Source organism: Chinchilla lanigera, unplaced genomic scaffold, assembly GCF_000276665.1.
Source record: "Chinchilla lanigera isolate Chin_1 unplaced genomic scaffold, ChiLan1.0 scaffold00005, whole genome shotgun sequence".
Classification (NCBI taxonomy): domain Eukaryota; kingdom Metazoa; phylum Chordata; class Mammalia; order Rodentia; family Chinchillidae; genus Chinchilla; species Chinchilla lanigera.
Genome location: NW_004955406.1, coordinates 3,714,131 through 3,734,531, shown reverse-complemented (window position 1 = coordinate 3,734,531; position 20,401 = coordinate 3,714,131). Strand labels below are relative to the sequence as shown.

General features: G+C 42.4%; 1 protein-coding gene across 5 annotated transcripts in view; it reads left to right on the top strand.

The window, feature by feature from the left end:
- The window catches only part of Prox1 (prospero homeobox 1), a 54,880-nt gene extending 35,488 nt beyond the window's left edge, over positions 1-19,392 (top strand). For 3 of the 5 annotated variants that reach the window (XM_005374722.2, XM_005374720.2, XM_005374721.2), the window contains exon 5: positions 14,372-19,392. In XM_005374722.2, the coding sequence (XP_005374779.1) occupies positions 14,372-14,560 (189 nt within the window). In that variant the 3' untranslated portion in view covers positions 14,561-19,392. The remainder of the gene's footprint in view (positions 1-14,371) is intronic. The other 2 variants (XM_013519987.1, XM_005374723.2) reach the window with 1 other exon arrangement.
- Positions 19,393-20,401: the final 1,009 nt, after the last annotated feature.

The window sequence follows — 20,401 nt, the reverse complement described above, 5'->3', positions numbered from 1 at the left end:
GAGGAGGGGTTATTGGATATTGTTTATTACACGGACGCCCCTCTGCTCTGTGCCCACTCCTGCCCCTGCTCGCTCTCTCCGTGGCTCCCCTCGTCTCCCTGCACATCGCCACATTTTACCCAGTCGAAAATGTGAGTACGCACGCCTCACTGTGCAAACCGCGCCGTCAGGAGGCTCCTTTTCTCTAAATGGACTCTTCATCTCTACTCTGCCTCCACCCAAACCCACTGCGCCCTCCTTCTGTTACCAAAGCCTCCCCAGGCCCCCACAATGACCTATTATTAGATACTTAAAGTGATTAACACTTGGCTGTTTTGGAAACCAGCTGAAACATTTTCCCCTGCAAAGTTTTATCCTATATATTTACCGGGACCCCTGCTTTCTGCAGAGGTGTCCTGGCTTTCGCCTGAGCTGTAGCCACTTTTAGAGCTTAATAACTGGGGCTGGGGTGGGTGCTACACAGTTGGTAAGTTTAATTTCCCCTTCAATTTGAATTAATTGATCTGTGTCAATGTATGACAAGCAGCTTCCCCGATGGAGTTGAATCCGTTTTTCTCTCAACCACTGCGACATGTTTCAAAGGACTCTATCTCCGAGTACAACACAAGATTATAGTTTTATATGAAACGAGTAAGTTCATATTTTCAATCGGGATTGTAGTCAGGCCATTGTCCTGAGTTCTAATTCAAAATCTTAGGACAAATATCCTGGTAAGGATTAAGGAATACCCTCCCTGACAAACAAGTTGCTCTGTTATACCAGTTTTCTAAGATTTTCTAACACACACCAAAACTACACACAAATTTGCATGAGCTGATTCCAAATATTTATGGAGAGAAGTGGTCACATCAGTGTTCCACCCAGCCCTGGGCAGGGAGCATGTTGGGTGAGGATGGTACCTGTCAGTGACTGACTCATTTTCAAATGTCCCCAAAATGTTCCCAACTTCCCAATCCTAGATCATTATGGTTTTATACTCATGGGTTTGTTTAAATGTTATTTTAGACTTAATCCCGTTCTCAGAATATACTACTTCTCAAGATAATAACTCTATTTTATTTATCACCTGCTGTGAAAATAGTACCTTCTCTTTATGGGTTTTAAAGAGGTTCCCCCGGAACTCTAGGGGGAATATTCCTTATTATGCTATCCTGGGATTTGTGGGCAGGGTGGTAGCCATATTCTCCATTTCCTTTCTGATTTCATAGACTTTGATCATTACTGCATCTTAATCTTCATCTCTTCAGATTAAGGAGCTCTAATCCTTTTTAAAAGCCTGATCTCATACAGTAAGTGGGCTGCCCCTTATTATTTTAGCTGGCCTCTATAATTCACTTTTGGGCTGATAGTGTTGTTCCAAAGGACAGTTACAGTTCCTGAACCACAGGACAGAATCCCAGGTGTGGGTGGCCACTCCACAGTTTGATGATTCTGCCTCATGTGCACAAAAGAGGACTTTTTTGATCATCTCACAAGTTTATCCTCCCAGGTTGGATTTCTTGAGTGGCAACTCGGTAGTGCTTATTGGTTAAAATGATCCTGTGAGACCAATTTATCATCTTGGCAGTGTTCTGGCAAATCTGATTGTGTCTATAGGACATATCCAGTCAAGTGAAAAATGGATAGGTCCATCCTGCTTATTAGATGCTGTCAGTGTTCACAGGTAAAGTAGTCGGGTATTTGAGGAGAGAACCTTAGTCTCGAACTTGAGTCCGTAAAAATGACAACTATGGCAAGAAAACTCTGGGTTTTCTTTATTTGATAGGATTCTCAGGCAGGAAACAAAATGCTCACTTACAAGTAGACATTGTTTTATATACAAGCATCATCTTGAGATCTTAGAAAGAAAATGCTCTGGGGAAAATACTCTGGACACTGCCAGTGGTCCTGGACCAGCACCACTGTAGAACTCAAGAGAAACCAGTCAAGGCAAGGTCCAATCCCTGCCCAGCCACTTTTTAGCAGTGATACCTTGGCAAGTGTCCTGATCTGTCTCAGTTTCCTCATCAGTAAAATGGGGGACACAATAGCACCTACCTTGCAGAGTTGTTATGGGAAATACATGAATCTATAGCAGTCTATGTGCACAAAGTAAGGGCTGTGTCAGCGTTCACACCACTTTGCCCGCAGCGCCAAGTACATGGAAACTTGCGGCCACTACATCATCAGTAGCCCAACTATTGTCTCATTTCCTGCTGACCCCAAACAGGGAAATAAACAAAGGAGCCATTTGGGAGCTCTCATCAGAATGAGGACAGATATTCAAAGCAGCACTGGTTGTAAAAAGAGAACGTGATTCCTTTCCCCACGTGTAGCTGGAGAGGCCAGGGCAGGCTGGAGCTGCCTAGGGCTTCTGGAGATGCCGAGCCTGGTGCAGAAGCACTGGCCTGGAGCCGCCTCTGGTCACACGTTCCTCACTGCACTGTACTTCGCTCACCTGGAAAGGGATGTGAGGCAACACAGAGCTTTGTCCCAGCCCTGAGACTCTGGGATTCTGGAAGAGACGACATCCTGTGTTCTCTCTCACACGTCTCTTGAGTCCTGGTCATGAAGCCGAGCTGTGCGCTGGAGTGCGGAGGCCCTGGGAATCCAGATGGCTTCCACGTGGGGCCACTTCTACCCTGGTGACTCCGCTGCAGCTTAATTATCTTGGTGGAAACCTCCAGGGTGCCCAAGGCAGCTTCCTCCCAAGGCCCTCTTTGCAGATTTAAATCTCCACAGCGCCCTTGGAGACGTGGCAACTCCCTTACTGGGATGCTAGAGACTCATTTTTCACATTCATAGACAAGTGACTGACTGAGTTGGCTGGTCATTATACTTGCTGCTCACTTTGTTTTATGCCTTGGCTGGAGCGGCCCAACAATGACGAAACTTACCGATGGCGCCCTCGTGCCTGTGGGACTTCTGAGGAGTGGGTTAGAATAAGCGGATTAATTCCACACAGGCCACACCTCAACCCAGCGATCACTGCTGGTCTCTATGTAACACACAGCATCTCCCCTCTTTCTGTATAGAATTAGCTATTTGAGATCACGTAACTCCATCGTACAACTGCCTTCACTACTACTAGGTTTGGTTGGTAATTTTCCCCAGAGCAACCTCATCCTTTCTTTAAATATTTCTGATGACAGTAATTAAATTATAAAAGTTTTTTTTTTCCCATTGGGAATTTTCTGTATGTGTGGGTTTGTGATGGACAGGTAACTAGTCCTTGTACAAGTCATGTGGATTTATTCTTGTCGTGTTTCTTAGGCTTATGGCACCCAGCTACTCTTTTACTTTGGCTGCCTTAACATTTTTAATTAAAATCTGGTACTAAAAGTGACTGTTAGTAAAAGGTAATCTTCTCACTGAGAATGAAGGGTGAGTAGTGGGTGAAGACAGAGAAATGACCAGATGCTTAATAGGTAGGAAAGGATGAAAAATTGGTTTAAGGTCCCTGCGTGCCCTGTAATGTACAGATTATGTGAAGGTTCATCATTTGCAGTGACCTGAGGTGTGCAAGACAATCTGTATACAGACTCCCGAGCCTGCCTTTCAGCAGGACCGATGCTCCGTGTTGACAGCATGCTAAGGCTCCCACCTCAAACTTACCCCAATCCCTTTAGTTGTTGGGAGAGTTCTCACAAGCCTCCAGATGTCCCCAAGTCCATTATGAAATGCATTTCCAAACTATTTACCTGTCTTGTAGAAAGGGATTTCAGAGCTCTTCAGAAGCTTTTACACAGCTTGCAAAATTGTCCCCAGGAGCCTATGGGAGGTGATTGCCAGGAACTTCCCCCCCGGGTGCCAAAGTCCGCAGCAATCAAGTCCCTTGCATGAGATGACACAGTATTTATGTAAAATTTATGCATGTCTTTCTGCATACTTTAAATGGTCTCAAAATTATATAACATAGCTAACACAATGTGAATGCTATGTAAATAGTTGTCATACCATATTATTTAGGGAATCATGACATGAAAAATAGTAGATCTGTTAAGTGCATATAGATGGATTTTTTTTTCAAATATTTTTGGTCTGTAGTTGGTTGAGTCTACGGGTATAGAGCCTGTTAGTATGGAGGGCCGGCTGCAAGCTTTCCTGGTTGCAAAGTGTAACCATGTGGGAAAGACCAACCAAGTTCTCTAGAACTACAAAATGAAATTTCTCTAATGGAATAAAAATCATGCTGTCTAAGCCAAGAAATGGGATAGAGGTTGATAATCTCTGATATTTCCCCCCTAACAACTTGGAGATTATTCGGGGTGTCACATACTATTGCCAGCAGAGTGCCGGGTCCCCTGGGATCTGGTGTGCTCTGCCCCTCTGTGTGTAGCACAAGGGCTCTCTTGCCTGCTCTGATGGACGATGCTGTTCTCCTCATCCTGCCCCGTCCTCCTTCTTTTTGGCCTCTCCCGAGGCTCCTTGCTCAGACTGCTCTCTCAGCAGGAACCCAGGGCAGCAAACCTGGCTTACTATTGGCCCGAGCAAAGCTTAATTATGAAGGAAGCTGCTGCAGAAAACAATCACGTAATGCATTCTCCAATGAAACAGGAGTAACTGTGGATGGATTATCTGTGCCCCAGCATCCCCGTCTGCAATATTGGAGTCTTTATGCCCTGTTGGTTTTGGATGTTCTCCCATCCAAGAATGGTACCAAGCTTGGCCCTATTTATTTGATCACCTCACCTGGTAATTATAGCAAAAGTCAAACTTCTAGGGCTGTCAGCTTGTCTTGAGCTCAAATACCAGTGGCACCTAATTCATGTGCTGCCTTGCCGTGAAGTTTGCTAGTGCTTTTCCCCAACAATGGCAAGTAGTTTGCTGGCCCAGGGAGGACCACAGAACTACTGCAGAATGAACGAACATGAAGTTGTTAGAAAAGTCAGTAGCCCTCAAGTTTGGCTAAGAGTAGGGGTTGGCACACTGTGGCCTACAGGCCAGATCTGACCCTCCATCTGTGTTTCATGGTCCTCTGCTGAGAATGGCATTTATATTTTTAAACAGCTATAAAAAAGGACAAGGAGAATATGTAGCCTATACCAAATGTTGCCCGTGAAGCCTGGATAGTTTTGATCCAGCCTTTTGCAGACATAGTTTGCTGAGCCCTTGCTGGAGGCTGCTTCTTTCTTGAGGAACTGGAACTCTCTGTGCTCCTCCTGGTTCCAAAGCTCCAAAATTCTATGATTATGTGGGGGAGTAATCCTGGTCTAGCTCTTAGCTCAACCACCTACCAGGAATGCAATATTCTAACAGCACACTCCCTGTTCTTTCTAAAATCTTAGAGTACTGTGTAGTATCTCCAATGTGTGTGTGGGGGGCGGGCAGGTATTCAGTTTTGTTTGAAGCTTTTGCTTGAATTTACTTTGTATATTTAAACTTGGAGTCATGTTTTGAGATGTGTGCAGTTCAGGAGAGAAGGAAACTTGACTCCATGAACCAATAACAAGATAGTCCTTGTTTCCTAACACTTCCAACACCAAGACTTCTGCGTATGAGCAAATGGTGCTGCTACCTCAAGCATAGTCAGCGAACCAAATTTCAGCCCCACAAAATAACGTTAACTGTCTCTCACAGACATTTGTCAATCTTCTCTCAAAGTGCTAGTACACTCTTGGGGGGACTATGAAATAGATGGATTTATTTATTTCACATGTGTATGCAGAGTCAATGATGGAATGTTTACATAGTGTAACATGTGTACACAATTCATTGAGAGGTAGAGTAGAAGATGTTAAGATGTTCCCTTGCTATCACCTGCAAGTCACAATTATTTAACAGACTCACCTTTAGCACCCTACTGATAATTATTTGTTTACGTATAATCAACGTCTTAAAGAGGTGGAAATTTTGTTGTGAACTCGGTATTTTCTAAATATTCTTAAAAGACACACTCAAATTCAGGTGAGGAAATGAAGTACCCAACGTATACCTCTGCCCTTCAATCCCACTGTCATCAGAGTGGCCAGGTGAAGGGTGTGGCCAATAGCAGCCCTCACTCCCCACTGCAGGCCAAAGTCCAGTTCCTGTGATCCTTTCCCAGGAGTCCAATTATCCCTGCAAGGGACACCTTTCACCTCCCTCCTTGGCAGTTTCCATGGGAAGGCTCACACTTTCATAACATTTCCTCCACTGGCCATTTCCACCTTGTCCTAGCTGGTTGCTCCTTTACGGGCATTCACAGGGCTGCTATGGCATTAGAGGAAGTCAGCACTCGGAAGTGTACTGCCACAAACTCATGTAGGTCCCCACTGTGGTGACAGACAGGGAGACATGCTTTCCTTTCACCACTTTATCTTTGCAGCTTTTTGAGTCTGGCAGAGAGAAATCTGGAAGCTCTTGGGCGAATCACCCACCAGTTCTTTCTCTCACCTTTGCCTGGGTTGCCTCCCTCAACCCTGCAGGCCGCACACATGAACACGACTTTGCCTGCTAGGCAGAAGACATGAGCAGCTTCTGCCCGCCGAAACCTCTGATCGCAAACCCACTCGTAACTTTGGCTTTTGGATTTTGGCAAGGAGGCCTATTGCCCGTTGGGTCAGCATGAATAAAGATCTCTTTCTTCCTTTCTTTTTAAAAGTCAGACATCAACTGAAACTGGTCGTGAAGTTCTTTCTCTCTCAAGACAACCGGACCCCTTTTTCTTAAGCACATTTTCCATCCTGAGTGCACGGTACTTTTTGTTATTATTCTTGTCCTGTGAGACCACCAAGAAATCTCCTACATGTAGAATTTTAAAGCCAGCTCAATTCCCAACCAATCTTATCATTTTTAAAGTATGTTTATCCAGCTTTGTAGTAGAAACAGGCAGGCTGTGTGAAGGCCACATACTTTTCAAACCTTGGTTGCAACACGTTTGCCCCATTTTGAAACTGTCTTTATCTCGCCGAGAAAACGAAAATCTATTTGACAAAGTGGCACTCTGGCCAGTTTATCTTGCAATATGGCTTTAGCTCACTGAGTCTATTGATTTCCTTAAATTAATGTTTACAGAATGCTACTGAATTTTGTTCAACAGAACATTGTTCTTTTGAAGGTTTGTGGAAAAAAAAAATGACACAGACTGTTACTGCCATGTGTTCTTTTGCTTGGATGGAGGAAACAGTTTTTTTTGTTTTTTTTTTCTTAAAAGACAGCCTTGAACTGTAGCCACTTCCTACAAGCATTTACTCTTCACGTTTAAGTACCAAAACATGTAACTAGGAAATAGACCTGCTCTGAGAGCCCCAAACAGCATGGATAGTAAAATGATTTAATCCTCAAAGGTACCCAAAAGCTGAATGGCCCCCGAGCCGTAGAGGGAGGGAGACATTAGACCTAAGCTCGGTTGTTGTGAAGAATCTTCCTCCCTCTGCTTCATTTGCTGTAACCCTGCAGGCATCTGGAAGCAGCTTCACAGCCAGTGCTGCCCTCCTGTCCTCGCAAACAGAGGTTAGACCATCCTAATAAGATTCAAAGGCCATTCAGCCATTCAGCGAAAACTCTAAATATAACACCTTGCTCTTTGACCACGGCACTCGGAGTTTAATTTGCAAAGCCTAATCTCTAAAGAACGGCTTTAAAACTGGCTTTCCCAGGGAAATACACACATCCATTCAGGTACAGGCAGTGTAGAAAGCTGGGATTGGAGTCAGAATTCTGAAACAAGCAAAACAGAATTTAGGACACACAAGGCAACTTTTCTCAATTTGTTGACTCAGCCAGTACACTTGCCCAAGGAAACCACCTCAGAGTACCTCTCAAAACAATGCTTTGCACATGTTTATTAATCACAGTGAAATGCTCCCTAGGAATTAGGGCTCCTTTTTGAAGGCCCAAGCCACCACTTTCCATTGGGATGATATATTATGCTTTCCCAAGCACATTCATAGTCACTTTTCCATCTGATCCTTTCTTATAAGGAGAGGCGATGGACTAGAATGCAGCCCACACCATTTCTTGTTTTCTGTAGGGCCAGTGAGTCCCTGCCTGTGCACACAGATAAATGCATGCATGAATGCAAAGGGAGGCCCTTAGTAATAGCATCTTGGGACCGTGTTTCATAGCTCCATGATTCCTCTTTTCTGCCGCTAGCAGGAGAGTTTCTCGTGAGTGAGACAGGAGTGGGGCAGCAATAATGTATCTGTTCTTGCCTTTCCATCTGATAATCCCTACAAGGAGTTACCAAAGCATCTGAGTTTATCCATTCGAGTCTACTCTGTCTGCTGTACAAGTCCCCCGCTTGTACCACTGCCGTCAGGAGATAGGTCTTTCCTCAATCAATATTTACTTACCAAACAGCAGGGACGGGTGAGTTTGTTTAGAGGAATCACGCTCACACCAGGGTGAATGAACACCCAGGGAAGTGCTTCAACTGTTTGTCCCCTTTGCTGTGATCTTTGTGTGCTACTGTGTGTGCGTGCACACGCGTGGAGATGCCCTCTCTCCTCTGAACTTCTCCGAAGATGCTTAGAAGTCACCTAGAAAAATGCCACCATGATTAAGACAGTATTTACACCATTGTGGTATAGTTCAGTTTGGGGGGAAAGAAAAACCCAGAGAGTTTGATTTTTTTTTTTTTTTCTGTGCTCCTGTATAGGCTAAACATTTTAGAAAGGCTTAGAATGAGCTAAATACACAAGCCTCTTCCCTTGACCCCTTCCAGATGAATGGAGGGAAAGAAAATGCAGATGGAGACAATAGAAGCAGCTTAACAAGGCAGGGCTATATATTTCTGATGGCCTTACACACACACACACACACACACACACACACACACACACACACACGCAGGGAGAGAGAGACAGGCAGGCAGACAGACAGACAGACAGCAGACAGACATAACATTTGAAGGGCTCAAAGTTTTCAAAGTAGCTCTCCAGATTTTCAGAGCTGCTTCCCCAGCCTGCAGCCTGAGATATGCTTAACTCTAATAATAAGTACGGATTCCACGGTGCTGAAGTTGAGAGAGCCCTGTTCTTTCAAGTTCGCTGAGACAATTGCTCTGAGGCTCAAGTCGGGAGCCTTCAATGAGGCTGGCTTGGAGGCATCTGGGCCTAGTTTGAGGGGTTTTGTTTCTGCGAGAGGGGAGGGCCGGGGGGTGCCTGGGAGTTATTTATTTATTTGATTTTGTGAATCGGAGTTGTAAAAGCCATCTGAAATATTCATGCAGACGAGTCTGAGAAGCCCGTTTCTGTTTTATTTACTGCACAGCAGAACAGCCACAGCGGATTAGTTCTACAATACCCGTAACAAAAGCCCAACAGCTGATGCATGTGATGTTAGGAGGTGACAAAACAGTTAAAGTATGCTGCTGGCTACAGGCAAGCAGTCAGCAGATGCAGACAAAAGGGTTTGTGACAAGAATAACTCTCTCTCCAAGGCGAGCAGTGAAGAGTATCCAAAATACCAGTACCCTTTTCTCCTTGACATTGTCTTCTTACAGTCAGCATTTTATTGCCCTTTTATAGTATTAAAAAAAAAAGTGGAGGAGGAAGAAAAAAGACAACCCACATGCTAACTAATCCACCAAAATACTACACAGGGTTTTACTGCCTCATCCCTGAGCCACTCCTACCTGTGCAGATGCGCCCCCCTCCTTTTTTTCTGTGCAAGGAAGTTTGGAAACATTGTTAGCCTAAAAAATGAACTGTGCGGATGCTCTCCTTGTATGCGATTGAAACCTAAGGGCCCACTCAGGGATCCCCCCCCCAGCCCCTGCCAAAAAAAAAACCCTTTGGTTTCTCAGGAGGGACTGGGCAGAGGGAGGATGCCCGGTTTGTTTTCTGTCCACTTCGGTGAAGGTGATTTTCCTGACAAAATGATGCTGGTGAACTGGTCTTTAAAGGGGATCAAGGATGGAGGGACGTCCGCGGAGCTCTGTGCCAGGGCCAAGGTTACGGTCCCCCGCAAGAGGCTGATGAATGAGCTTACGGATGTTTCAGAGGTGTGAAAAATCAGCTTCTCTGTCTCCAGAAAAGAGGAGAGGCTGTCTTCTTTTTAACCTTTGTAATTCCCCTTCTATTCTCTGTGACATTCACTCAGCTGCCAAGAGCGTTTGGCAAGGTTTGGGCCAGCGAGCACACTTCCAGTGACCGCTAACCTTGGTATGTCCTGACACTTATGATGACTATCTGCAGGACACAGAAGGCGGGCAGCCTGCTATGTCAGGCTTTTATTATGTACTGCAGAGGCTAGGGACAGTCAGTTTAATAAAACAAATCATCCTTGAAGGTAAAGCAACTGGGAAGAGGAGGAGGAAGACAGGGGTGGGGGGATGTCTTTGCCACTCATTCTGATTTTAAAAAGAGCAGTAAAACGGCCACAGACCCAACACATCACGTGAGTGTGTGTGGCCCGGCTCTGGACTGAGTGGACTGGAGACCATCTCCCAGTTTTCCATTTCTCCAAAGCCCTAGAGGCCCTGGTCTGCTCTGAGGAGTCTCAAGTACAAGAGATGGATAGCCAGCGCCCTTCAAATTGATGAGTGCATTCAAGTACCCCATGGCTGCCCCGTTTTCCTCCACATACCAAGGCGAGACCGTGTGGGGTGAGGTGCCTATATTGGGATGGCTTTTTATCACGGCAAACTTTCCACTCTCCTCTCCTGAAGAACGCGTGGCAAAGCGGCTCCCACAATAGCCTCCGGAGTTCCAGCCAGAGACTTTGGAAGCCTTTTGTTTGTCCCCTGTGGCCTGTCCAAAGGCATGGCTCCCCCTCCCCCACCCTCAGCAGCCTACATTGTCTTGCATTCCAGGGGCTTGATTGACTGTTGCCACCTGATGCTGAGGAGATGGAGTCTAGGGTTCATTCTGCAGATTGTTGGGTTCTATTAAAAGAAACCGAGATAAGGGATTACTTGTCACTAAGGGATTTTCTGCAGATGTTTATTAGTGATTGGAAAGCCATTAGGTGTGAGAAGATGCAGAAAATATGGGCAAGATCGTGCCCACCCAGAGCCCCAAAGTTTAAGACGGCCCTGCAAGACATCGGAAGGACCTCCCCTCCTTGGGTAAATGGACTTGGGGGAAGGTTTCGGGCAGAGAGCTCAGGGTGCTTGCATTCACGGGTGATATTTCTACCTGTGGATGGAATTCACTGGCAGCCTCTCAGAAGATCAGTTGCTACCCAATACTGGAGCTACCTAAAAAGATTAGTTGCTCCTGTCTTAGAGGATCTCATTATAATGTTCCCCTACCAGCTCATTCTGTTGCAGGAGTATCAAATACTCACTGAGAAACTTTTTTCATCTGTGCACAAAGAATTCTTTCTTTCCCCAGTAGCTGGGCTTGGTGGCACATGCCTGTAATCCTAGCACTCAGGAGGCTGAGGCAGGAGGATCACTGTGAGTTTGAGGCCAGCATGGGCTACACAGTGAGACCTTGCCTTAAAACAAAAACAAATAAAAAAAGAATTATTTCCTTCCCCAACAAAAACCAATCATCAAAGTTTCTTCTGGGGAGTCTTAAACCATTTCCATTTATTTTGAAGGTGCTAACTCATAGGTACTTTTTCTTGATTACAGACCCGAGCTTTTATGAGGGTTTCATGCTCCTACAAGTCAAAATTGCTTAAAAAAGTATTACAAGGAGGCCACCACAGTTTAACAGCAATACACTTTATTTCCTCCTACTTTCTTATTTCATCATTTTTTCATCTCAGAGAATCTGTTTCTTTGTCTAGAACATGATGATTTCTGAGATCTCCAATGCTTTAAATTCTATCATTATTTTAAGTTTCCTTTTCAAAAAGCATGGAGGAGGAACGTGAGTGTGACTTCAGAACAGTGGGACACAGAGCAGAAGGTGAGATGTCATTATGAAGTATGGCATTTATCAAATGACTCTGGCAAGGCTACTGTGCTGAGAGACACACAGAATAAAAGCCGTGGCTCTGTATCTAAAGACACCAATGATAAGAGCAACAAAGCTAGATATAAGTTGGTGAAAAGTTAAATAACATCAGGACACAGATACAAAGGATATTCCACACAGCCCCGATGACAACCACAAGAAATAAATGTTTCAAATGGGGTAAAACCCACTAAGACCATTAAAAGGTGTAGTGAACAGTAAGAACAAGGACGCCAAACATAACCTCTGAGGTTACCTGGATACGTGCTCAGGCCAGTCCTGTAAGTACACTTGCCTCCCTGCCCTGGCGCTGCCTCTGCCCTGAATGTGTCCCCTCCTCTGATGGTCTCCATAGGCGTCCTCTCCCCTGGCCCCTGCCTCCTCACACTCCTGTGAGGTCCTTCGAGTGGGCAGGGCTTCTTCTGGAGCAGACACCCACACCCTCAGCCCCTGCAAACTCTGAGCCGTCTTGCCTCCTCAGTATTCAAGGAACATAGATTTTCATCGAGGCTGTGTTGCCAATGGCCAATGAGACCACACTTCTTGCAATGTGTATTTTAATAAATGCCAAGGATTATGTTTCTGTAGCATTTGGCTAACAGCTCCCAAACCAAGTAGTTAGAGTGGGTAGCGGTGCAACCTCACTCTTCTCTAGCCAGATTCCCTCTCCATAATGTCTATCGAATGCGATGTGGATGATTGTCTTTGAGGGGGCAGGGAAGAGTACTCACAAAGATTGCTTCACGGTTGCTATTTGGGATGAGGTGAGTGGGAGGGCTCAGCTCTCCTCTGACAGACTCCCCTGCGTACACCGGAGATCGGGGGAAGGCACCAATGGTCTGCACAAGACCCATATGAGTTCTCAGCAGGGAATGGTCATTTGCACACACCCGTGGGGACAACAGTGACTTTCCAACAGCATTGGGAGCTGTATCCTGATAACAGGCCAGTATAAATGTCTTTGGGAAAGGCTGCTTAACATTAGACTCCAAATGAAGCTTTTCCAGGGATTTATTAGGTTTTTCCATAAAAGACAATTGACTTGCTATTGGGACCCATGGGCTTGTTTGTCCAATTTTAAATGTGAAAACCAGGGATGTCCAGTGATTATTCTAGCTTTCTTTACCAGTTACTAGCCTTACGATAAGGTCCACTGCACCAGCTGAGAAAAGGTGGGGAGAAAGGAACTGAACATTTCCAGCATAACAATATCTCCTTTTAACTTTGATAAGTGGATATCTAAACTGTAATGAGAATCTTTCCTCTGTTATATATATGTAGATAGATGAGTTTACACGTACAACTGGTACATTAATGTCCTCATACATCTGCACTTAATGTAAAAATAAAACATTACCAAGGCATAAGTACCCCACTAAAAGAAATCTACTGAGTATCAACATGTACTTAGAAAATTAGGAGTTCATGGAAATATTTTCTGTGAATCCATTATGTTGATGTAGGGGATGTTCTGCCATACTTTACTATGAGTAACTTACAAAAGTGTTAAATCTATACACCAATTGCTACTCTTTCCCCTAGCCAAGAGATCATGCTACTAAAGCAAAAATTGAAAGAACACGGACACACACATACATATACACAACATATATAGGTTAATTACTGTGAAAGGAAAGGCTTAACAAATAGGGATTCTAAAAAGAGTATTTGGTGAATGTTTATCTTGGAATATAATAAGCTCGTACAATTTTCTTGATCTTTATGAGCCTCAGTTTACCCATGGTATAGATGGGATAATAAAAGCCTATACTGCAGTTGAGACAATGGAGTGACATTCACATTTAGTAAGTCACACAGTGCCTGGCACATAATAAGCACTCAATAAATGCTTGTTTTTATAATTATTATCAGCTGCATACATCAATCTTTTATGGTCCATTCTAATCTCAAGGTAAAGCAGTTCTGGTGCAGTATTCTAGGATTCAGTTTACATCTTAGATTTTATGGCTTTGTGTTCATGTCATTATCTTACTCCTTTATACATTAGAGACTTCATCGGGCAAATTATGATACCACTGAATAGTAAGTTAATAATTGTCTGATCCAAATGGGACATTGAGATTTTAGAGGAATTTCTTCATTGAAAATATGGGTTTAGTTTACATAGAAGCCCAATATTTATTACTAACTTTGGAGAATACATTTTTTTCACAATGGAAATCAAAAGGAAAGATAAATGAAAGTCTGAGAAAATTAGTTGGACACTTTCTCCCTAAGTGGGCCCATTTAAAGAAGTGAGGAATCCCAACCCCTTTTTCCCCCCAGTAGCCCCAATGAAAGCCTAGCTTCTCAGTAGTTCGGCTTGTGTCCCTTGCACAAGTCTCTTTCTCCAACCTGACAAAGCCGTTGTCCCCACATTACAATGCTGCTATATATAACAACTTTACATAAGAGAATAGAGGTCTGGCCATTTTTAGAAAGAAATACAGGTGCCACGTAAGCCCCTTACTGAAAGAATGAACTTAGCTCAGTTTCCTTTGAAGAACTATAGACTTGAAACTGAGAACTTTCCTAATGCCATTGTCTCCTTGTATCAGCAGGTTCCAGAGAGATTCCTGGAAGTTGCGCAGATCACATTACGGGAGTTTTTCAATGCCATTATCGCAGGCAAAGATGTTGATCCTTCCTGGAAGAAGGCCATATACAAGGTCATCTGCAAGCTGGATAGTGAAGTCCCTGAAATTTTCAAATCCCCGAACTGCCTACAAGAGCTGCTTCACGAGTAGAAATTTCAACAACTCTTTTTGAATGTATGAGTAGTGGTAGTCCCCTTTGGATGTCTGACTTCCTGTATGTGTCTAGATTTTGATTTCATGTATGTGTGTATGGGAGGCATGGATATGTTATGAAATCAGCTGGTAATTCCTCCTCATCATCTTTCTCTCATTTCCTTTTGTTTTCTATAACAAGGGGATGTTATTCTCCTTCTTCCATTAGTTTACTTTTGCCCAAGGCCCTTAACATTTGGAGACTTAACATAGGGTTAATTTTCAGGGAAAAAGAATGCTGGAGTGTGTAGAGTCTATATTCACAAGGAAGGGCATTTGGCAAAGACGCCTCTTCTCGTTTGGTGGCATATTGCAAATGGCGGCTGGCCGAGGTCACGCCATGACACTGAACAGCTCTGCAGATGGTGACCTGTCTCTTCTTTTTACTGTTAAGAAGGTCTAAAAATGCAAAGTAACCACTTCATACATTTAAATATTTTGTTTGGTTTGAACTCAATAAGTAGCTTTTTATTTGCTTAATTAAATAACACCAATAATAAATGAGAAGCTCACTTTTCAAAAATACCCCCAAAGGCCAAATTAAAATGAAAACAATTGCTCTCCAGCCCTTCCTAAGAGAAATGGCAAACACTCCCCAAACTAGCAGTACCAGTTTCTAATGAAGGCAAAGCAATTTTGTACAATACTGACTCTTTCAAGATGAGACTTGAAGCCCATACCTGCTCTTCTAGCCACCTCTAGACTTCACTGTTGGTTCTTCTTCATACTAAGTGAGCTTGTAGATCAGTCTTCACAGAGAAAAATGCTATGCTTTGTTACCATTTTCTATTTATTTTGCTTCAGATATTAAAAAGGCACATCCATTTCAAATTTACTCTGCTCCACTTTGTTTATATGCTTAAGAGAATTATTTATGTTCCATGAACTTTTTTTCGGAAACGCCATTTTCTGAATACCTTCCTACAGTAAGGAAGGAAGCAATCTCCAACTGGCCATGCAATCCTCGCCTACCCTAGAAGTTTGTCAGCAGCTTTGAGCTGACCGGTTTCCATGTATGATTCCTCACTACACTGATGGATATTCAAAGTGGTGACAGTCTAAGTGTTTACTCACTAGTCGTTACAACATCTTAAAGCAACCCATGCTATCTCTTCTAATTCAGAAGCTCATGTTGACCAAAATGTGAGAAGCGTAGGAAAGTTTGGGGTTAACCCAAAAGACACAATTTCAGCACAGCTGAGAAAGCTAGCTGCTATACCATGCTTTCTTCAATGGGTCTCTTCTTTTCCTTTTTCCTATTCTTTTCTCCAGTCTTTCAGTGATGTAGTGTGTCATGCATGCAGCATCCATACTTCTTTTCTTTTTTTTTCTTCGTACCGGGAATCGAACTCAGGACCTTGGCTTGCCAGGCAGGCGCTATGCCGCTGAGCCAGATCCCCGGGCCCTCACTTGATTTTTAGATGGGGTTTGCGTTCAGAAGCCGTAAGAATCCAATGCTCATTCTAATAGTGCTTTCCAGGCTCCTTCTTCCCCTTTGATCCACAGCTCTTAAAATGACACAGTAACAAACCTGGTATTTAAAATATACAGAGTATAAATGCCGTTTTCCCTTAATTTTCATAAAAAATGCATTTGACTTTGGAGAACGCAGGTAGACCCATGTGACTGACGAGCCGACCCAATCCTTGTCATTTAACGTCATTTATAAATTCTGCTGATGGAGAGGAATGTGGGAACACAATTATTGTCAGCACAAAGCCTTAAAACCTGCTGACTTTAAATTCAACGGTGCAGTCCTCTGGTGCCCTGCTCACCCGGGACACTAACAGGCCCTAGAAGTGTGGACAGATCGTGCAGTGGCCTGGGCTGGGACACTGACCCTTCTACCCTACATCCGGGGCCCCACCCATCCCCCAGTGGCACCCTCCCACACATGCGCACAGAATCATTCCATCCAATGTGTTTTCTGGCTTGCTTTAAAAAAAAACTTCTGATTATCAGTACATTGGAGTAAAATGCATATATATATATATATATATATATATATATGTATTCCAGTCGGCACAAAGTAATCTCAACTTTTGGTCACACTCTTGATTTGCTGAGCTGGAATCGTGTGCTGCCCACCGCTCGTGTCATTATACAACTGGATCTCCCCTGTACCATGTAATTCATATCAACATCGTGTGGCCCTTTGCAAGGTAAAAGGCAAACAAGGTGTAGTAGGTTCGCCTGGGTAGACAGACTGCAAGGTATTTTCTTAATCTGTGAAATAGTGATTTCCAGGTTTATTTGGATTTTGAGTATTACTTTCCCCTGCTTTTGTAATTTAAATAGGCAAATCATGCAAAAGTGTGTGTTTGCAGCCAAACATTGATGCACTTAGCTGCTGAGGAGCTCCTCTTCAAGTTCCGAGTAGAAACTGCAGTGTGAGGATAAACGCACCTCTGTTCTGAAAGTAGAACCATCTCTGCTTTTAGGTGATTTCCCCGCTTCTACAATCATAGAATTTTGTGCCTCCCAGTGCACCAGAAAATGACAAAAGCCTGTCTCTCAAAACTGCTATTTAACAGTTCTTTTTTAAAAATCCGCACCTTCCAAAGTTCAGGTCAACTCTCACCGAGTAAAAACTGGGTCCACAGGAGAAAGTTGACTTTCTGTGGAGGGCGGGCGAAGAATGAGGGACAGTTTACATAGGAGAGAAAAAAGTCTAAAGTCCATGTTGAAATTCCACCCTACCACTTGCTTTCTGTTAACTCTAAATTATTTTTGCGTGTACACTAGAGGTTATAGTCTGTGCCTAGACCTAAAATGCACCAGCGGGGGGATTGTTAAAAATCCTTCAAAATACCAGTTTTCTCCCACAAGTACAATTGTTCTTGTGCCTTCTGTGGCTTTCGAATTCATCTTTTTGACTTTATTTCCAATTACTACAGCTGCAATAAACACTAGATTTTTTTTCTGGCTGTTTGACATAACGTTGATAGCTATGCATATTTTGTGTCTTTTTAAAACAAAGCGGGAGAATACGTTTTTGAAGAAGAGAATTTTTAGAACAGTTTGATACCGCAAATTATTTTTTCCTCAACTGTTTGAGCAGCATCCGAGTTTTGAAAATTCTTGTAGAAGCCAATTTTTTGTAACTGTGGTGCAAATCTTGTGTTTTCTTAGCCTAATGAAAAGTAGTATAGAAGCAATATTCCATACCATGTGCTATGTATGTGTGTGCAGATGTGTGAATGTACAGACACATACGCACATATACACACATGTAAAAATATATATATGCGTGTGAAGTGGAAAACTTACCTTTTCCTATCTAGATTTAAGAACCTATTTTAGACATTTGTTATGTTTTGTGAAAAGAATGTTCTATTTGCAACAACAAAACATTTAATTCTTACTGTCTCTCTGCCTGTTTAATGAGGATGTTTCACATGAAATGGTAAAATGCGTGGAAGATGTTAGAATGTAGTAATTATTTAAGTAACTGTTCACCCACAGCTCCCTAAAGTTTGCTTTGTGCCTCGGAGTATTATTTAATTAAAGTGTTTTATGTTTGCAGAATCTTTGTTACTGTACTGGGAATGTGGGTGAATATCATTTAAAAAATTTAAAACAACAACAAAAAAAAGCAAAACGGAAACAGTAAAGCAAGAGGGGAACTTTTATAAAGCAATGTAAATATTTAACCTCATGGCTGTTGTTACGTAAGACATGAGATTTTAATAAATAACTACATTCTCACAACATCTGTTGAATTTATTAGGAACACTACAGTGACTGTATAGACAGTTGAAAGCATTCTTGAAAATCCTGCTCTCTGCTTTTAAAAGATAACAGTCTATTTTATCAGATGTCAAGGGCAAGGGTAATGCAGTTTCTGTAAATTTATGAAATTTCTTTTCTATGTACATGAAGACATTTAGGAAGTAACCCCCATGCCCACACACATACAGGTTAATATTGAGTCGTGAAGCTCAAGATTTGGGGTGGCCTTAAGATAGGATAGCCCCTCAAAAGCAATCATCAGTGAACAAGTGGTTTACAGACTCCCCTGAAAGAAGCAGTGTGTGTCTGAGGAGAGTACAAAATCTCTTTGCCATGTATATTATAGAGTATTCATTGGTGTGACTAGTACAAATGTTTCCTTCTGGTACAAACTGTGTTTGCAAATTACAAGAAGCATTGTTTTCCAAAAGCTCCCCTTACAAACGTGTAACTGGTTGATATGAGTAAGCAGTTACCATATTGCACTTAAATGTTCTGTTTAAGGAAATGCAGTTTTGTTTTCTGTAGATCTGTTGGTTGTGAACCATCTATAAAAACTGAAGTTAAAATGCTCATATTCAGAGCTGGGATCAAAACTGGTATTTAACCTTTGCATCTTCTTATAATTATCCTTCTAAGAATATAACAGAATGCGGAAGCAACTGGACTTTGAGTCTTTTCAGCTGAGCCCTCTCTCAAATCAGACACCCCTCAAATGCACAAACAGACGCAGAAAAGGCAAACAGGCTGGCCTTCCTTTGCAAAAATGTATTCGTTCTGTATTTTTTCAGTACACAATTCCTCCACACAGAGAGATAAAGCATTTTGAAGTTATATATTACCACTTCAAATTTAGAACTAGAAAAACGAATTTGGGGTTGGTCTCAGAGCTACCTAGAAGAATCAAAGATCGTGGCTTCCCCCAATGTTATCCCAGCCATTTTTCATATGTATATAGTATAAACCGTGACAAAACACTGCCTTTATATTATTTAGCAATATGTTGTAAATAGCATTATGAAGCTCTTTCTTTTGTAATAAAGACCTTTTGATTTGAATATAGTACAATAACTGAACTGATAAAGTCAATTTTTGATTTTTTTTTAGCTAGAGGCAATTTCAATTGTGGATTTTTGTTATTGTCTATTGTTCTGAAGACTTTGCATAATTTATTGGTTTAATTTATCCTAATTTATTTGATGAAGGTGTACAATTTTGTATTACCAAGGATGTACTGTAATATTAATTGATATGATAAAAAAATGAGACTCCCTGTCCATATTAAAAAGAAAATAAAAAGGTGCAGTAGACAATTGATTTTAAAGTAAAAGTTTAAAAAATTTAGTTCGGCAGCTACTAAATTTTAAAACAGGAAAAAAAACCACATCGTTGTGGGGAGGGTGGGGAGGGGGTTTTCCTTTGTGTGTTTTAAGCTTTTGTATACTCTCCAAACTTTTACCTTTTGCTTTGTACCACTTAAAGGATACAGTAGTCCAATTGCCTTGTGTGCCTTCCATCTTCTCTTAAACTGAATGTATGTGCAGTATATATGCAAGCTTGTGCAAAATAAAATATACATTACAAGCTCAGTGCCGTTTGATTTTCTTTTAGTGTACAACATTCCATTTTTGGACCTGTGTCCAATTAGTTATAAGACGATTGGCTCGTTGTGACTGTAATATCAAGTATGATCACTCCCCTTCATTACAGCTCTTTAACAGTGTAAGCCCAGCATCAAGGCATTACCATTCATAAAAATGGCCTTTGGATCTCAGGTGCTCGCAGTCGGTGGCTAAATGGTGCTCTGGAAACTCTCAGACTGCACTTTGTTTAGGCCCCAAACTCACAAGATAAATAAATAAATAAATAAGCTACAGCTTGAGGAAATATTTTATAACCCTAATTCAACAACTGGTCCGGCCAAGTGATTCAAAGAACAAGGCAAGCCTTTGCCGAAAGTTAGCATAATGACAGATACATTACTTAAAATATGGGAAGTGAGTGCTTGTGCCATTTTTGCACTGGCTGGAGTCAGAACTAAGTAAAAAGGTAAAATTTTCAAATCCC